General features: G+C 42.3%; 1 protein-coding gene across 4 annotated transcripts in view; it reads left to right on the top strand.

Moving 5' to 3' along the window:
* The window catches only part of col24a1 (collagen type XXIV alpha 1 chain), a 143,946-nt gene that overhangs the window by 46,253 nt on the left and 81,056 nt on the right, over positions 1-16,637 (top strand). For all 4 annotated transcript variants that reach the window (XR_012398847.1, XR_012398848.1, XM_073939503.1 and 1 more), the window contains exons 4-7: positions 448-501; positions 4,224-4,277; positions 11,292-11,345; positions 15,796-15,849. Coding sequence is in view for 1 of the 4 variants with exons in the window: in XM_073939502.1 (XP_073795603.1) it covers positions 448-501; positions 4,224-4,277; positions 11,292-11,345; positions 15,796-15,849 (216 nt within the window). In the remaining 3 variants the exon portion in view is untranslated. The remainder of the gene's footprint in view (positions 1-447; positions 502-4,223; positions 4,278-11,291; positions 11,346-15,795; positions 15,850-16,637) is intronic.

Here is a 16,637-nt window from a genome sequence, read left to right as displayed (position 1 = left end):
TCCATGGTATACATGAATAAACAGAATGATGAATATGAAGTCGACACTGCACATAAGAGCTGTCTTAAACCTGTACATGACTAACATCCCGGAGTGGTAAACTACACCGACTACTGCACAAGTACAATACACACTTCACTATACACACAACCTCTGTACACACACTTTCACATCAGACTGAGCAATGCTGTGGAGGAAAACAAACATCCAGACATTTAATAAGAGCAGATTTTAGAGCAGTGATCATAATTCTGTGACCCCATGATGTTTTTCTCCGAGGTTATCACTCCGTCAGGATCGTGTGCTGGCCCATGCCCATCTGTGTTTACAGTGTATAGTGCACACACTGCTCAGCTGTGTGTCAGTAATGTGTGTGTATGATCTGATCAGACGGTGTGTTCTCTGAGCTCGTCATAAACACTTGTTCTTCTTCTTCTTCTTCTTCAGGGCCCCGCCGGTCCCCCAGGTCTGCCCGGACCCCCTGGAAAGAGAGGAGCTCGGGTAAGTCAGTGGGTCAGTGCTGGGCGCTGTGTTTCATTGGCAGCTTCGTTCATTGAGCAGATCTGAACACACATCGTCAATCAGCCAATCACATGTGTCTGAGGAGCACACTGTCAGTCTGCTGAGTTTCTTACACACAGAATGTGCGCAGTAAACACACTCCTCACACTTCACTAGTGCTTCAGTCAGTCATACTCTACAGGGAGCTGTCAGACACTGGAGAGCATTAGATGAGAAGACGCGATGAGGAACTGCAGTATGAGGAGACGCCAAACAAACACTGATTCACTCAGGAGGAGGAGACCAACTGCAGACTTTAGATGACTGTATCAGGGTTATTCCTGCTACATGTGAGTTCTGTCACTGTCTCAGAGACACTAGACTATAGATATCCTAACACACAGGCTGACTCAGACATCTGAAACACTTTCAATTCAGCAGAGCTGCAACAACCAATCCATAAAAATCGATTAGTAAAAGCGATGGCAACGAGATTCATAAGGGATTCGTTGTGTTGCGCAAGACGAGGACGTTTGATTAATAAAAGCACACTCTATCTCAACGCGGAGCGGACTGAACACGGCCTCTCTCCATCTCTCACACACTGATAGAGTTCAGCTCTTACAGAAGACAGAGATGCAGGAGATGTTCTGTTTTAAGGTGAGAAGTGTAAAGTCCCTGCTGCTGGTGTTCGTGTGTGGCGCTGAGCTGGAAAAAGACAGCGCGGTTACGTTGGTTTTGTTTTCAGTATTCCTGACACATTCAGTGATAGACGGTGTTAACTAAAAAAACTCTGCCCCTATAAAGATCTAAACGAAAAGGGATCTAAACGATTCCCTACGAAAAGTCAAAGCAGGTTGCGTTTCACAGCTGTCTTTTGCCATTTATTCTCTCGATATTACGAGCGCTGCTCTGTTTAAGCAGTCGCAGTCTGCGTTTAGCCGGGAGAGCTGGCGCTGAGCAGAGCTCTCAGTAAGGCACTGTGGGAAAGTGCTTCTTTGTTTGTGTTTTTTAACTCGATTCCACTAAAGACGTGTCATATCATCACAATTACGCAGTGTTTCAACCACCTAATGCTTAATTTAGGTGTTAGACATGTAAATACACACAAGCACTAGTAAAACAAGACATTTAGAGTTAGTAAAACACACAAGGAACTCTAACAATCCATAAAAACATGATTAAGCTTTATTCATCTCAGATACACACAGTGAAAGTACAGTAACTATAACGTTGAATCTGCTTCTCTAAGGCCTCTTTACACTAGTTTCATTGTAAAATACCGTTGTAAAACTAAACTGCACTAGTGTACAGTAAACAGGGCCTAGTTTTAAAACGGCGTTTTAGAATGAAAAGATCTGCGTCCACACCCAGCGTTTCTGAACAGCTCTCCGTCCACACCAAAACACTGAAACACACACACACACACACACACACACACACACACACACACACACTCTCTCTCTCGGGCATGCGCAGCAGCATATCTACCCAGATGAGAGCTGTGCTGGTCGGACTGCTCATCAAGCATCTCCCGCTGGATCTAATCTCACTATATTTATTAAACGTGATATTTCATTCATCTTGTTGTCTTTATCTAACGACATATTCCCTGACTTTGGTCTTTTAAATCTATTACTTGTTCTCAGGTAACGTGTTTGACTGAATGCAAAGATAAGTTAATGATTAATGTATTCTGTATATTGACTGATCGCTTGCCTTTATTTCCTATAATGTATAAACTTATTGCATGTTCTACTTTTATAATGGCCATAATCGATTATTAATCTGATATTCAGCAGAAGAGAGGCTGTGTTTCATAAGTTCACTGAAAGGAGGCAGTTGTTATCAGCTCAGTTGTGTTATAAATATGCACACAGTGAAGATGACACTCATATATGCAGCACGGCGCCTCAACATTTCTGCTGTCTGTTTAGTTGCTAATATTAAAATGAAAATAGCAGTTCCTTAAATCAAGTTTACATTTTATTGTTGGGAAAGTGAAACAGCGTAGGCAGGGTGATGTGAATGAGGTTATACATTACACTGCTCCCTTTAAAGATTTACCCGTGTCCTCGGTAGTCTGTTTTCCATATCAAACTAAGGGAGGGGAGACTGCAGCCTTGATCAAACTTGTGAAGTCTGAAGGAGAGGATGCAGAACTTTAATTGTGTGTGGGCTACTGAATATTGAGGAAAAGCCCCAATCAGAGAGGCGAATGTCTGCAGCTCCGCCTCCGTTTCCCTCATCCACACTGGGATGGAGCAGCAGCGTTTCAGGATGAAGACAGCCTCTCCAGCGTTTCCTAAACACTCTGTTTGTTGAAAACTCCGGCGTAGTGTGGACGGACGGCGTAACCGTAGCAAAACCTATGCAGTTGTAAACGAAAACACATCAGTGTAAACGGGCCTTAGAAGACAGGGTGAATGTTGGGGAGTGTTGGGGTTAATGGATTCAACACACTGTGTCATTTCTAATTGAACACAACCTTTCATTAGTTTTATTTATAAGCTACAAAAATCAAACATGAATAAATGTTTTAACTGAATGCTGTAGATGAAGAGAGGTGCAGCGTGACTACTGGATTCAGCATGAAACCCTATACTGTATACATGGAGCTCTTATGTTTTCACTATAATAGATTCATTATAAAACATGTACCGGATTAATTAATATGCTTAAAGTCTTTTCTATTTATTTTTAAATTATTAATGTATGCTTTGTAATACAGCTTGATAAACCTATATAAGAAGGTTTGAGCACGCCTGCTATAAACATTGATGCACACTTCAGGAGTAACACTAGTCGAGTGCTGGAACAGTCTTGCTGTCAGTGTTTACAGCTCTGTTTGTTCTGGATGAGAAGTGTTGCCTGTAGCTGTGTGTCCATCCATCTGTTTTAAGCTCATTCTGGATTATGCAAGAAAAATGCTTATCAGGAATGCAAAGATGTGCAAACATTAAGGACATGTGCATAACAGAGCATGTGTATGAGTGCGTTTAGTGTTCTGAGGCGCAGCTCATTGATTAGAGTAGAGCAAACAGCACGGTGGAGAACCCCAGCAGTGCAGCAGACTCCAACACTGAGGAGGAGATGCTCTACTGTGATGGAGACGCTCGTCTACTCACTGATCATCCAGCAGACATCACAGTGTTGTGGATCATTTTATCTGCAGATGAGGCACAGCTTCTGGTTTGGTGAATCTCTTATTTTGGGGTGTGTGTGATCTGTTAATCTGAGTGTGTTGTGTCTTCAGCTCTGCTCAATGATTGAGAACACTGTCAACACTTTATACATCAACAGAGTGAATGAGCTGAGCGTGATCAGTGTGAGATGAATGATCACATGAAGAGCTGCAGGAATGAAATCAGCATTTCCTCTGCTTAAAACCAAGATCAGGATTTTCTCAGGATTCTGTAAATGTAGATGAAGGTTAACATGAGTAGCCTATTATTAATGTTCATTCTCAGATATATGGTAAAACAACACTAATATTATCAGGGCTGTGTGCGGCTCTACTGTTGCTCAAAATGCAGATGTGCAACAAACTTGAAAATAGAGTTGCCTGAATCGTAGAAAAGCTGAGTTAAGAGTGTGTGTAGGGGCCAGTCGAGATCAAGATCTTTCCTCGATTATTCGTGCAGCCCTAATCACACGTCTTCATTTCTGCACCATACTGAAGAGTGTGTGTGTGTGTGTGTGTGTGTGTGTGTGTGTTTCAGGGTCCGCCTGGTCCTCACGGGAGCCCTGGGCCGCCTGGCTTACCTGGTCTAAAGGTGAGTGTGTGTTGTGTGTGTCCGCTCGCTGTCCTGCACCATCAGTGTGTGTGTGTGTTACAGTAATCACCTGCGGCGTCTGGAGCTCCACAGGTCCAAACCTGTTGAATACCTGTGTGTTCATCACACACACACCGACAGTCTACTGCTGACAGACAATACAGCTGTGTGTGTGTGTGTGTGTGTGTGTGTGTGTGTTTGTGTGTGTGCGTGCTTGTTTGTGTGTTTGTGTGTGTGTGTGTGTGTGTGTTTTTGTGTGTGCGTGTTTGTGTGTTTGTATGTGTGTGTGTGTGTGTGTTTGTATGTGCATGTATGTGTGTGTGTGTGTGTGTTTGTGTGTGTGTGTGTGCGTGCTTGTTTGTGTGTTTTTGTGTGTGTGTGTGTGTGTGTGTGTGTTTTTGTGTGTGCGTGTTTGTGTGTTTGTGTGTTTGTTTGTGTGTGTGTGTGTGTGTGTGTGTGTGTGTGTGTGTGTGTGTGTGTGTGTGTGTGTGTGTGTGTGTGTTTATTGTTGTAATGTTTTATTTATTATGGACCTTTTAGGTACAAATTTGTACCTTTTGAAAAGGCACCACTCCAGTGACAGCTCCCATACCTTTATTTCTGAGAGTGTAGTAAGCATTTCTAGCCTGTTGTAGCACTTAGCAGAGCATTATTAGCATGTTGCTAATCAGCGCTAGCATGTGTAGCATATAGCAAACATAAGTCCTGTTTGCTAGCATGAGTCAAATGAGCCAATCCCCATGTCTCTATGGTGTTCTGGTGCTGAGATATCGCTGTTATTAAATGGTTGCTAGGTTAGTCTGTTTTGGTGCTGTGGAGTTGATTGACAGCTGAAGATGACGATACATCAAAGCTTCTTGCCTGCTAATATGAATGATATAAGTCGGCCCTGGTGTCTCTAGGATACTGCAGTATGAAGATATCCGTCTGCAAACTTTACAATGGCAGTCTATGGGCTTCTCCAGCACTGTAAGGCAATGGGCAAGTTTGGGGTGCTGTGCCCTCCAGGGGTACAACTTACACCCCATTTAATGTGTAGTTTTACACAGCTTGACAGCCTCTTCAGATGTGGAAGATCATGTTTCTAATAATTCTATGAATCTAAGAGTAATGATGTTGGTTTAATGTTAAGTCAATGGGATTTTTCGAGTTTTCCGGGTCAGTTTTTGGAAAACCGAATGTCGAATCAGTTGGAAAAGACATAGCAACCAGAGTCAGACAAGTCTGAAGGTCTGACCCAAGTTTGGTGGTTATAGCATTAAAGCCCTGGGAGGAGATAGACTTCAAACTTCTGCCTAAAAAAAAAGAATTATAATGCTTTATATTCTCAAGCCAGGCGGCGCGGTGGTGCAGTGGGCAGCACAATCACCTCACAACAAGAAGGTCTCTGGTTTGAGTCTCGGCTGGGTCAGTTGGTGTTTCTGTGTGGAGTTTGCATGTTCTCCCCGTGTTGGTGTGGGTTTCCTCCAGGTGCTCCGGTTTCCCCCACAGTCCAAACACATGCGCTATAGGGGAACTGATCAACTACACTGACCGTAGTGGATGAGTGTGTGTGTGAATGAGTGTGTATGGGTGTTTCCCAGTACGGGATAGGGCATCCACTGTGTAAAACATATGATGGAATAGTAGGTGGTTCATTCCGCTGTGGTGACGCCTGATTAATAAAGGACTAAGCTGAAAATAAAATAAATAAATGACTTCTCAAGCCCGCATACAGGATTATATCTCTTACCGATTGTCAGATTACTCTGCTTGTTTTGGAGAGAAGCTCACTCAGTTTTGACTCATCATTTCTGAACTCAACAATCTGTTTGTAAAGTGCTTGTTGGTTTGAGAGACTGTGGATATGTGGACTCGAGAGCAGGCGTCTTCAGCAGCGCACCTGTGAGATCACACATGGACTCTGGCTGACCTCAGATCAGATAAATCAGTGTCGTCATCGGCCGCTCACAGAGTTCAGATGTGCAGCTCGTGGTCAAACAGGTTAATGATGAAGTGTTTATGATGCTGGAGGTCAGAGGTCAGAGGTCACGCCTCGGTCTTTACAGGAACATCGTATGTTTTAAAGTTAGTCCTGACTGTAATCTCGTCCCCGATGAGCTGAGAAAGGAAGGAGTTGAGGAATTCACACTGCAAAACAGGCTTGATTACAAATATTGAAACAACTCTGAAATCAGTCAGCAATTTCAGAACCAGCACAGCATGTAGAGTTGTGTTCAGAAGTAATGAGCCTAAATGAAGAGAGCTCCTCGATAGTCATTCTGAAACGCCTTAACCAGAATGACCTCCAGAACGGTCCAGCGCCTGTGCTCCCTGCCTGACGCCTTCAAATGCCAGCAGGTGTTCATTGTGTGTCGGCATTGAGGTGAAAGTCCTTTATTAAATGAGGAAAAGCTTCACACAGCTTCTCCTACCGCAGCAAATTCTGTTCTTATTGTTGATATTTGGCACCAGTTCATCAGGAAGGGTTGATTTTGTTCTCGTTGACTTGAAACGCTGCTTTACACGTATTTTATGTGATGTTTATTTTAAACAGTAGATGCTCCTCAAACTGCTGTAGATGAGGACGTAAACGAGGCACAGCAGTCAGACAGCAGACGTGTGTGTGTGTGTGTGTGTGTGTGTGTGTGTGTGTGTGTGTGTGTGTGTGTGTGTGTGTGTGTGTGTGTGTGTGTGTGTGTCTGTGTGTGTCTGTGTGTGTGTGTGTGTGTGTGTGTGTGTGTGTGTGTGTGTGTGTGTGTGTGTGTGTGTGTGTTCACCGCAGACGTCTGTGAGCTCCACTGATTGATCATAGTTTGTGTAATGCATTACGAGCGGCCTGAGTTCCGTGATCAGAGACGTCTTCAAGAACCCAGTGAAGTGATTCATTACCGTTTCATTTCCTGGAAGACATCTGGGTTACTCTTGTTAAAGCAGTTGGTTTTCTCCTTTATCGGCTGGTATTTGGGCTCGCTGATGTGATGTTGTGTTTTCACCATCACACGGCTGGATGAGTATAATGCATACTGTTTATATTGTGAGCTGCAACACAGTGGCTCAGTGGTGTCTCACTGTGACCTCATAGCAAGAAGGTCTCTGGTTTGAGTCTCGGCTGGGTCAGTTGGTGTTTCTGTGTGGAGTTTGCATGTTCTCCTCGTGTTGGCGTGGGTTTCCTCCGGGTGCTCCGGTTTCCCCCACAGTCTAAACACATGCGCTATAGGGGAACTGATCAACTACACTGACCGTAGTGTATGAGTGTGTATGGGTGTTTCCCAGTACTGGGTTGCAGCTGGAAGGACATCTGCTTTGTAAAACACGTGCTGGAATAGTTGGCCATTTATTCTGCTGTGGCGAACCCTGATGAATAAAGGAACTAAGCTGAAGGAGAATGAATGAATGAATGTTTTGAGCCAAATCTCAAAACTGTCCTCTGGTGCGACCGTCTCAAGCAGGGCAGTGCTGAGTTGGGATTGCAGTCGAGCAGGCGTTGTCACCATGATAGAGTAGTGTTTGTATGTGATTGGGTTAGGGTTAGGGTTAGGGCTGTGTGACAATTTCAGAAGAGCTTAAAGCAAGTGACGGCACAAGACGCTGTATTATTTGTAACTTCAGTAGAGCTGAAAGTTCTAGAATAATTAATATGACGAAGACTATTACTCTGTTTTACATTGGCTTTATCAGTGTCTGCAGTACTGATATGACTGTACAGCACTGCTGGTTTCTGCTGTGTCCTCGCTCTGCATTCATCAGTGCTTGAATTAGTATTTAGTTGTTTGAATGCAAATGATTTAATCCTCTCTGGAATCACCCCAATCAGCCTAAATGACTCAGTCATTTCCTAACGGAGCTCTTAAAGCAGTGCAGTGTTTATATTGCAGAATCTCTTGGAGAAATACTGAATGCGGCTGATCTGTTTCAGTGTGGTGCAGCGCTCCCCTCCAGCATATTAGCATAACAGAGTCTTTTCAGTTGTGACGTTCCCAATGCACTGATCTGCTGTTCCCATCGAGTGTTTGGACAGAGTGTTGATCTGTCGGTGTGGTTGGTGTCCTGATAGAGCTGATCTGAGTGGGCCGGAGGGCAGATAAACCCACCGGGGGCAGATCTGCAGATGAAGGAGTGGAAACTGTGAGGAATCTCCAGTAAACCCACAGATGAGTCAGTCATTCTGCTGCGATCCTGAGAAACAAACCCTCTGAAACACTCGTCAAACCCAAATCCACTGGTCTACATGTTAGTGTATAAGTCTTACAGAACTTAAGATTGTCTCTGTCCTCATCGTGATGGGCATTCACTGGAAACAGTCCTGAAAAGAGACAGACATGAAGGGCATTTCCTGATGTTGTTCTTTGATAACTGATTGAATTGTTGAGAGATGAGTGCTGCTAATAAAGTAAAAGACAATTAGCAAATGAAGGCAGAGTAGAAATGAGACACGGCCTGGTAGCTCCGCCCTTAAGGAGTGATAGCCCCGCCCTAAATTAATTATGGCCCCACCCTAATGGACTTATAGCTCCGTCATAAATGACTAATAGCCCCACCCTAGCAAACTCATAGCCCTGACCAAAATCATTAATAGCCCCGCCCTAAATGACTAATAGCCCTGCCCAAATGGACTGATAGCCCCACCCTAAATTATTAATAGCTCTGCACTAAAGGACTGATAGCTCTTCCCTAAATGACTGATACCCGCGCCATAAAGGATTAATAGCTCCTCCCTAAATGGCTGATAACTCCGCCCTAAATGGTTGATAGCTCCTCCCTAAATGGCTGATACCCGCACCATAAAGGATTAATAGCTCCTCCCTAAATGGATGATAGCTCCGCCCTAAATGGCTGATACCCTCACCATAAAGGATTAATAGCTCCTCCCTAAATGGCTAATAACTCCGCCCTAAATGGTTGATAGTTGGACTATAAAGGATTGATAGCTCCTCCCTAAATGGATGATAGCTTCGCCCTAAATGGCTGATAGCTCCGCCCTAAATGACTGATAGCCCCGCCCAATTGGACTGATAGCTCCTCCCTAAATGGCTGATAGCTCTGCCCTAAATGACTGATACCCTCTCTATAAAAGATTATTAGCCCAACCCTACTTTACCTTCAGCTCCTCCCTAAATGTATGATAGCTCCGCCCTAAATGGCTGATAGCTCCGCCCTAAATGACTGATACCCTCACCATAAAGGATTAATAGCTCCTCCCTAAATGGCTGATAACTCCGCCCTAAATGGTTGATAGTCCGCCCTAAATGGCTGATAGCTCCGCCCTAAATGACTGATAGCCCCGCCCAATTGGACTGATAGCTCTTCCCTAAATGGCTGATAGCTCTGCCCTAAATGACTGATACCCTCTCTATAAAAGATTATTAGCCCCACCCTACTTTACTGATAGCTCCGCCCTAAATGACTGATACCCTCACCATAAAGGATTAATAGCTCCTCCCTAAATGGCTGATAACTCCGCCCTAAATGGTTAATAGCTCCTCCCTAAATGGCTGATAACTCCGCCCTAAATGGTTAATAGTCCGCCCTAAATGGCTGATACCCGCACCATAAAGGATTAATTGCTCCTCCCTAAATGGCTGATAACTCCGCCCTAAATGGTTGATAGTTGCACCATAAATGACTGATACCCTCGCCATAAAGGATTAATAGCCCCGCCCAATTGGACTGATAGCTCCTCCATAAATAAATGATAGCTCTGCCTTAAAGGATTAATAGCTCCACTCTAATGGACCGATCTGCCCTAAATCATAACCCCACCCTAAATTATTAATAGCCCTGCACTAAGGGACTGATAACTCCTCAATAAATGACTGATAGCTCCGCCCTAAATGACTGATAGCCCCGCCCTAAATGATTGTGTGTGTGTGTGTGTGCGTGTGTGTGCGTGTGTTTGTGTGTGTGTGTGTGTGTGTGTGTGTGTGTGTGTGCGTGCGTGTGTGCGTGTGTGTGTGTGTGTGTGTGCGTGCGTGTGTGCGTGTGTGTGTGTGTGTGTGTGTGTGTGTGCGTGCGTGCGTGCGTGTGTTTGTGTGTGCGTGCGTGTGTTTGTGTGTGTGTGTTTGTGTGTGTGTTTGTTTGTGTGTGTGTGTGTGTGTCAGTGTACAGTCAGCAGGATTCAGATCTTTACACTGCCAGTGGTTGTGTTTCCGTCAGTAGTAAAGCTCTCCTCCAGGACGGCTGCTGTGTGTGATTGACGAGCTAAATTTAGGCCCTGACTGCAGACTTGTCTCCCAGTGAACTCCCACCGACTCCCTCCGGGTTAAATACAATTAAAAGATCATTTGTTGAACAATATTCGACAGTTCATTCAGTCCTGTAAGCTAGATTTTAGGAACGATTCAGTCTAAAGCTGAAGAATGCCCCGCAGTTTACTCGTCCTGCAGGCAGAGTCGCTGGCTCTTTATGCAGCACACTGGTGTTGAGTAGGGGCTTTTATTTTGAAGCTTCTAAAAGTGCATTAATTCATCATCAAGCTGACCGATACGCCATCAGCGGGTTAATGCATGTCTGATCATGTGCATTCATGTGCTTTTCCTACAGAAATATTAGATTTTTAAAATAATAATACATTTAAAACACGTAATGCACTCTGCAAACACTGCTTTACTGACACATTTATAGTCTAAGTGATTAAATAACAAGAAAGCAAGCACAAATATAGTGCTGTGTTCAGAAATAATGAGTCAAAATGAAGAGAGTTGCTCCTTAAAACGGGCAGAGTAATCTGACAATGAGGGAAGCAGAATAATCCTGTGTCCAGATGAACAGTTGGCAGATCACTGTCAGATTATTCTGTCTAAACTCTGTAATGAGAGCATGTTTTGCGTCTGCAGATGTGTTTTTGCATATGAAACGTGTCCAGATGCCGTGTTAGCGCTGGCTTTAATCCGTCAGCGCTGCAGAACATGTATCTTCTTGAACTGAACACACAGCTATGCATGCGCTAAACTCCATTCAGACATGTTTGACAGCTCGGTTAATGCCGTACACGCTGTACACGGAGGTAATATTGCGTGTTTGTTTCCGTCGCAGGGAGCTAAAGGAGATCCAGGCCTGTCCCCGGGTCAGGCGCCAGCAGGAGATCCGGTACAGTGACACTCTTACATTCAATAGATGCTTTAATGCAAGTGTGTTGTTCTGTCCAGTGTTGGAGTTGGACACGTGCTGCTGCTGCTGCTGCTGGCTTGTTCTCATTTCAGATACAGGAAAGATGAATTAACCAGAACTACTTCTGTCAGAGTCTGTTTGTGTTTTACTGTAGATGAAAAACCCTCATACATGCACACACACAAACACACACATACACACTCACCGGCCACTTTATTAGGTACACTTGCTAGTTAACGCACATGTCTAATCAGCCAATCACATGGCAGCAGCTCACTGCATTTCAGCATGTAGACATGGTCAAGAGAATCTGCTGCAGTTCAGAGCGAGCATCAGAATGGAGAAGAAAGGGGATTTAAGAGACTCTGATCGTGGCATGGTTGTTGCTGCCAGACGGGCTGCTCTGAGTATTTCAGAAACTGCTGATCTACTGGGATTTTCACGCACAGCCATCTCTAGGGTTTACAGAGAATGCTCCGACAAAGAGGAAATATCCAGTGAGCGGCAGTTCTGTGTGCGCAAATGCCTTGTTGATGAGGCCAGAGGTCAGAGGAGAATGGCCAGACTGGTTCCAGCTGATAGAAAGGCAACAGTAACTCAAATAAGCACTCGCTACAACCGAGCTCTGCAGAAGAGCATCTCTGAACACACAACACGTCCAACCTTGAGGCGGATGGGCTACAGCAGCAGAAGAGCACACCGGGTGCCGCTCCTGTCAGCTAATAACAGGAAACTGAGGCTACAATTCACACAGACTCACCAAAACTGGACAATAGAAGATTGGAGAAACGTTGCTGCTCTGATGAGTCTCCATTTCTGCTGACACATTCGGATGCTCGGCTCACAATTTGGCCTCAACAACATGAAAGCATGGATCATCCTGCCTTGTATCAGCGGTTCAGGCTGGTGGTGGTGGTGTAATGGTGTGGGGGAGATTTTCTTTGGGTCCATTAGTACCAATTGAGCATCAACGCCACAGCCTACCTGAGTATTGCTGCTGACCATGTCCATCCCTTTATGAGCACAGTGTCTCCATCTTCTGATGGCTACTTCCAGCAGGATAACGCAGCATGTCATAAAGCTCAATCATCTCAGACTGGTGTCTTGAACATGACGATGAGTTCACTGTACTCAAATGGCCTCCACAGTCACCAGAGCTCAATCCAATAGAGCAGCTTTGGGATGTGGTGGAACGGGAGATTGGCATCATGGATGTGCAGCCGACAAATCTGCAGCAACTGTGTGATGCTATCATGACAATATGGAGCAAAATCTCTGAGGAATATTTCCAGTAGCTTGATGAATCTGCTCCATGAAGGATTAAAGCAGTTCTGAAGGCAAAAGGGGTCTAGTGAGGTGTACCTAATAAAGTGGCCAGTGTGTGTACATCAGTCATCTGTCATTTTAAGGCATAATATCATTTATTCATGCACTTTCATGTTCTTCCATTAAAGATCTGCAGAATTTCAAAGGTACTAAACAATAAAGACAGATGTACACTGAAGAACACCTGTTAATGAACAGTTTTGGGATTTTGGGTTTAGTGTTTATCAGCGGTGGTGAACTGCATTATGGGATGTTGATCTCTGCTCTGTCCACTTCTGATGATGAAAATTCAACTCTACACTTTACCAAAGAGACTTTTACTGACATTTTAGTGGTTTGAAATAATAATAGAGGATATCTAGTGAAATAAGTGTGTAAAATAGCAGTAAATGTGCTGCAGTTTATTACTACGTTTCTGTAGCTTAATATACAACACTGACACCAATAATCCCTATTACACATGAGCTGAAAAGTCACTTTTGCACACGTTTCTTGATTAAAAGTTGTTGGAGGAAGGATCAAGATCCCACAATTCAGTTCACATGCAGAAATAAACAGGGAAAAAGAAAAACATTAATCACAAAATAGGCAAAAATGCTAATTTACGAATGTTTCACAGTGTTGGCGTGTCAGCGAGATCCAAAACCATTAATATTAAAAAAATCTGGGCATGATTTCCCAGGATGCACGTTGATTTCAAAATGACATCATAAAACACATCAATAATGCAAACTGATTTGATGTTAAATTCCTGACGTCTATTTAACATCCACACATTAATGTCTACTAGACAATCAAAAGAACGACACAACAGTATTATGATATAAGAACAGCTGGTTACACTGTAGTTTGAGTCACTCCTGCTATTATCTGCTGACTCTTCACCTGCCGGTTACTGCAATATTCACTGTTCACTGAGTTGGGAAGTGTGACTTTACTCTGCATGATTAATCCCAGACAATACCTGAACTGTAATAAGCGTCTGATCAGCAGATGATTGAGTTAAAGTCTTGTTAATGGTTTGTTAACAGCATGAATCGTGACTTTAAATAAAGTATTACTGAAGCGTTTTATTCATCTGAAAGCTTCAACTACACAGGATTGTGCGTCTCTACAACACATCAAAATACCTGAATGTTAAAGTTCTGTCATATTGACGTCTAACACTGGCTTCAAAAACATCACGAATCAGTTACGGGACTGTCATATAATCAATTTCTGACCTGATTTATTTATTATTTCATATTAGATGTCAATGTCATGTCATTTTAACAGCTAGCTATTAAACTGACACAATTGAATAACGTGAAGTTTATGTATAAACTAATGTCGAGAGGATCACATGCTTATGATTGCTATAGCAGCTGGATCTGCATTATCCAATTCACTACGCTCCAATCAGACGACTCCTAAACTACTATAAATAGCCTGGGGTTCATTCCACTGCTATCTTCGTTTTGAAGAGTCCCCCCTTCCACCCTTACTCCTCCTTCTTCCTAGATGAGTGACATGGTGGCCCAGCGGTTAGCACTGTTGCCTCACAGCAAGAATGTCTCTGGTTCCAGGCTTTACCAAACCAGCAGACATTTCTGTGTGGAGTTTGCACTTTCTCCCCGTGCTCACGTGGGTTTCCCCCGGGTTCCTCGGTTTCCTCCCATGCAAATTAAGTTAATTGACCAATACAAATTGGCACCATAGACATGCTTCTAGTATGTAGTTATCTCCAAGAGCAATCACTTGCTGTTCATTGGTTACTACAGCAGGGGAGTTCTCGAGATCTTCCTGAGCTCAGACTCCCCTCCCGCCTTGCAACAGGAGGGAGCCCCAGGCTTAAGGATCTCATGAGCTCAGGGCTCTCTCTTATAATCAATCATCAGCTGAGTGTGAACTCTTGAATTACTATTTATTATTAATATTTTGTGATATTTACTATTATTTATTTATTATTAAATTAACAAAAATTGATTAGCATTGTTGACATGTTTTTGATGTTGTTTTGATAAGCGCTTGCAACATTTATGGTGCTAATTTAGTAATTATAGATTCAGTTCCTGCTCTTTTTAATCAAGTAGAGAAGTGAAGGAATAAACAATTATATTATAAAAAAGGTAAAGCAATGTTAGTCGGTGTATTTATGATTGTATGGTATTGTATGTTTTGTGTTTTAAATATTTTGTTATTTGTTTTGTTTTTGGATATAAACTAAGAGTCTGAAATCAAGTATAAAATAATCATAATATTAATAATAATAATAATAATAATAATAATAGTAATAATATAATTATTATAATAATATAATATAATAATAATAGTAATCATCATAATAAAATAAAAATAATAATATTAATACTACTATTAATAATAATAATATAATAATAATAATAATAATGATGATAATAATAGTAAAATAATAATAATAATAATAATAATAAAAATGATAATAATAAAAATAGTAATGATAATAATAATAATAATAATAATATAATAATAATAATAATATAATAATAATAATAATAATAATAATTAATATTAAAATGATAATAATAATATTAATAATAATAATAATATGATGCTAATAATAATAATAATAATAATAATAAAATTATGATAATAATAATAATAATAATAATATTGATAATAATAATGAAATAATAATAATAATAATAATAATAATAATAAAATGATAATAATAATAATAATAATAACAATAATAATAATAATAATAATAATAATAATTACGTTAAAGTAAAGTTTTGAGTCGTGTTTCTGTGTGGAGTTTGCATGTTCTCCTCGTGTTGGCATGGGTTTCCTCCGGATCCCCTGGTTTCCCCCAAAGTCCAAATACATGCTGTACAGGGGAATTGGATAGGCCAAATTGTCCGTAGTCTATGTGTGTGAATGGTAGTGTATGGGTGTTTCCCAGTGATTGGTTGCAGCTGGAAGGCCATCTGCTGTGTAAAACATGTGGTGACCCCTAATCAATAAAGGGACTGAGCTGAAAAAAAAAAGAATAAAAAAATGAGAAGTGTTGAAATGCTGCAGTGTGGCCTATATGACTGATTTATGCAGGATTTATCATCACATCAATGTTTTATTATTCCAGGGTGATCGAGGTCGGCCGGGTCCCCCAGGTCCTAAGGGTGATCCAGGTCTGAAGGTAAGTACACTCCTCCTGTTCTGTCTTAAAGCTGGTTTTAGCTGAATTATGGTCTGTTTTGGGCGGTGGATGCAGTGTTTCATTCTCCACAGTGTTGGTAGTGTATCGGTTACCGCCACCGCGGCAGAAAGGCCCCTCTGGATTGGGTTTCAGAGCAGAATAAAGGGCCTGTGTGGTGTGTTCGGGGCGGGCGGAGGTCTGTTCACACTTCCCGAGATGTAGTTTTGCTCGGGACTCAGCGTCACTCGGGAGCCCCACTAGAACCTGAGAACCCGCAGGGGTCAAAGGTCATCTTTTAGAGGAAAGGCATGCTTCTGATGACAGCCTCGGTCCTGCGGTGCATCTACAGAAGCGCAACTTTCAGTTTAAGTGACTCCTGAACTAGAGCATGTGTTTTTGTGATATTTACAGGCTGGAGATGTGTTTGCATCCACATATATATATATGTGTGTGTGTGTGTGTGTGTGTGTGTGTGTGTGTGTGTGTGTGTGTGTGTGTGTGTGTGTGTGTGTGTGTGTGTGTGTGCATTTTGCTTAAAAATACTTAATGGAAATGTAAAGATGTGCACAACTGAGTAGGATAAACTTCATCTGACAGATTAAATGTGTATAAACAGCTGTAATGAATACAGTCTTCATCACTGCTGTAGTTTCTGCTGATCAGAAGATCTGACAGTCATAAATGTGTGTGTGAGGGTCTTTGTGTCAGTAATGTTGGTCTGCAGATATAAATGTGTGTGTGAGGGTCTTTGTGTCATTAATGCTGGTCTGCAGATATAAATGTGTGTG

This window comes from Danio rerio, chromosome 23 (genome assembly GCF_049306965.1).
Source record: "Danio rerio strain Tuebingen ecotype United States chromosome 23, GRCz12tu, whole genome shotgun sequence".
In the NCBI taxonomy this organism is placed as follows: Eukaryota; Metazoa; Chordata; class Actinopteri; order Cypriniformes; family Danionidae; genus Danio; species Danio rerio.
The sequence above is the reverse complement of the archived record's forward strand: the minus strand, read 5'-3'. Positions and strand labels throughout refer to the sequence as shown.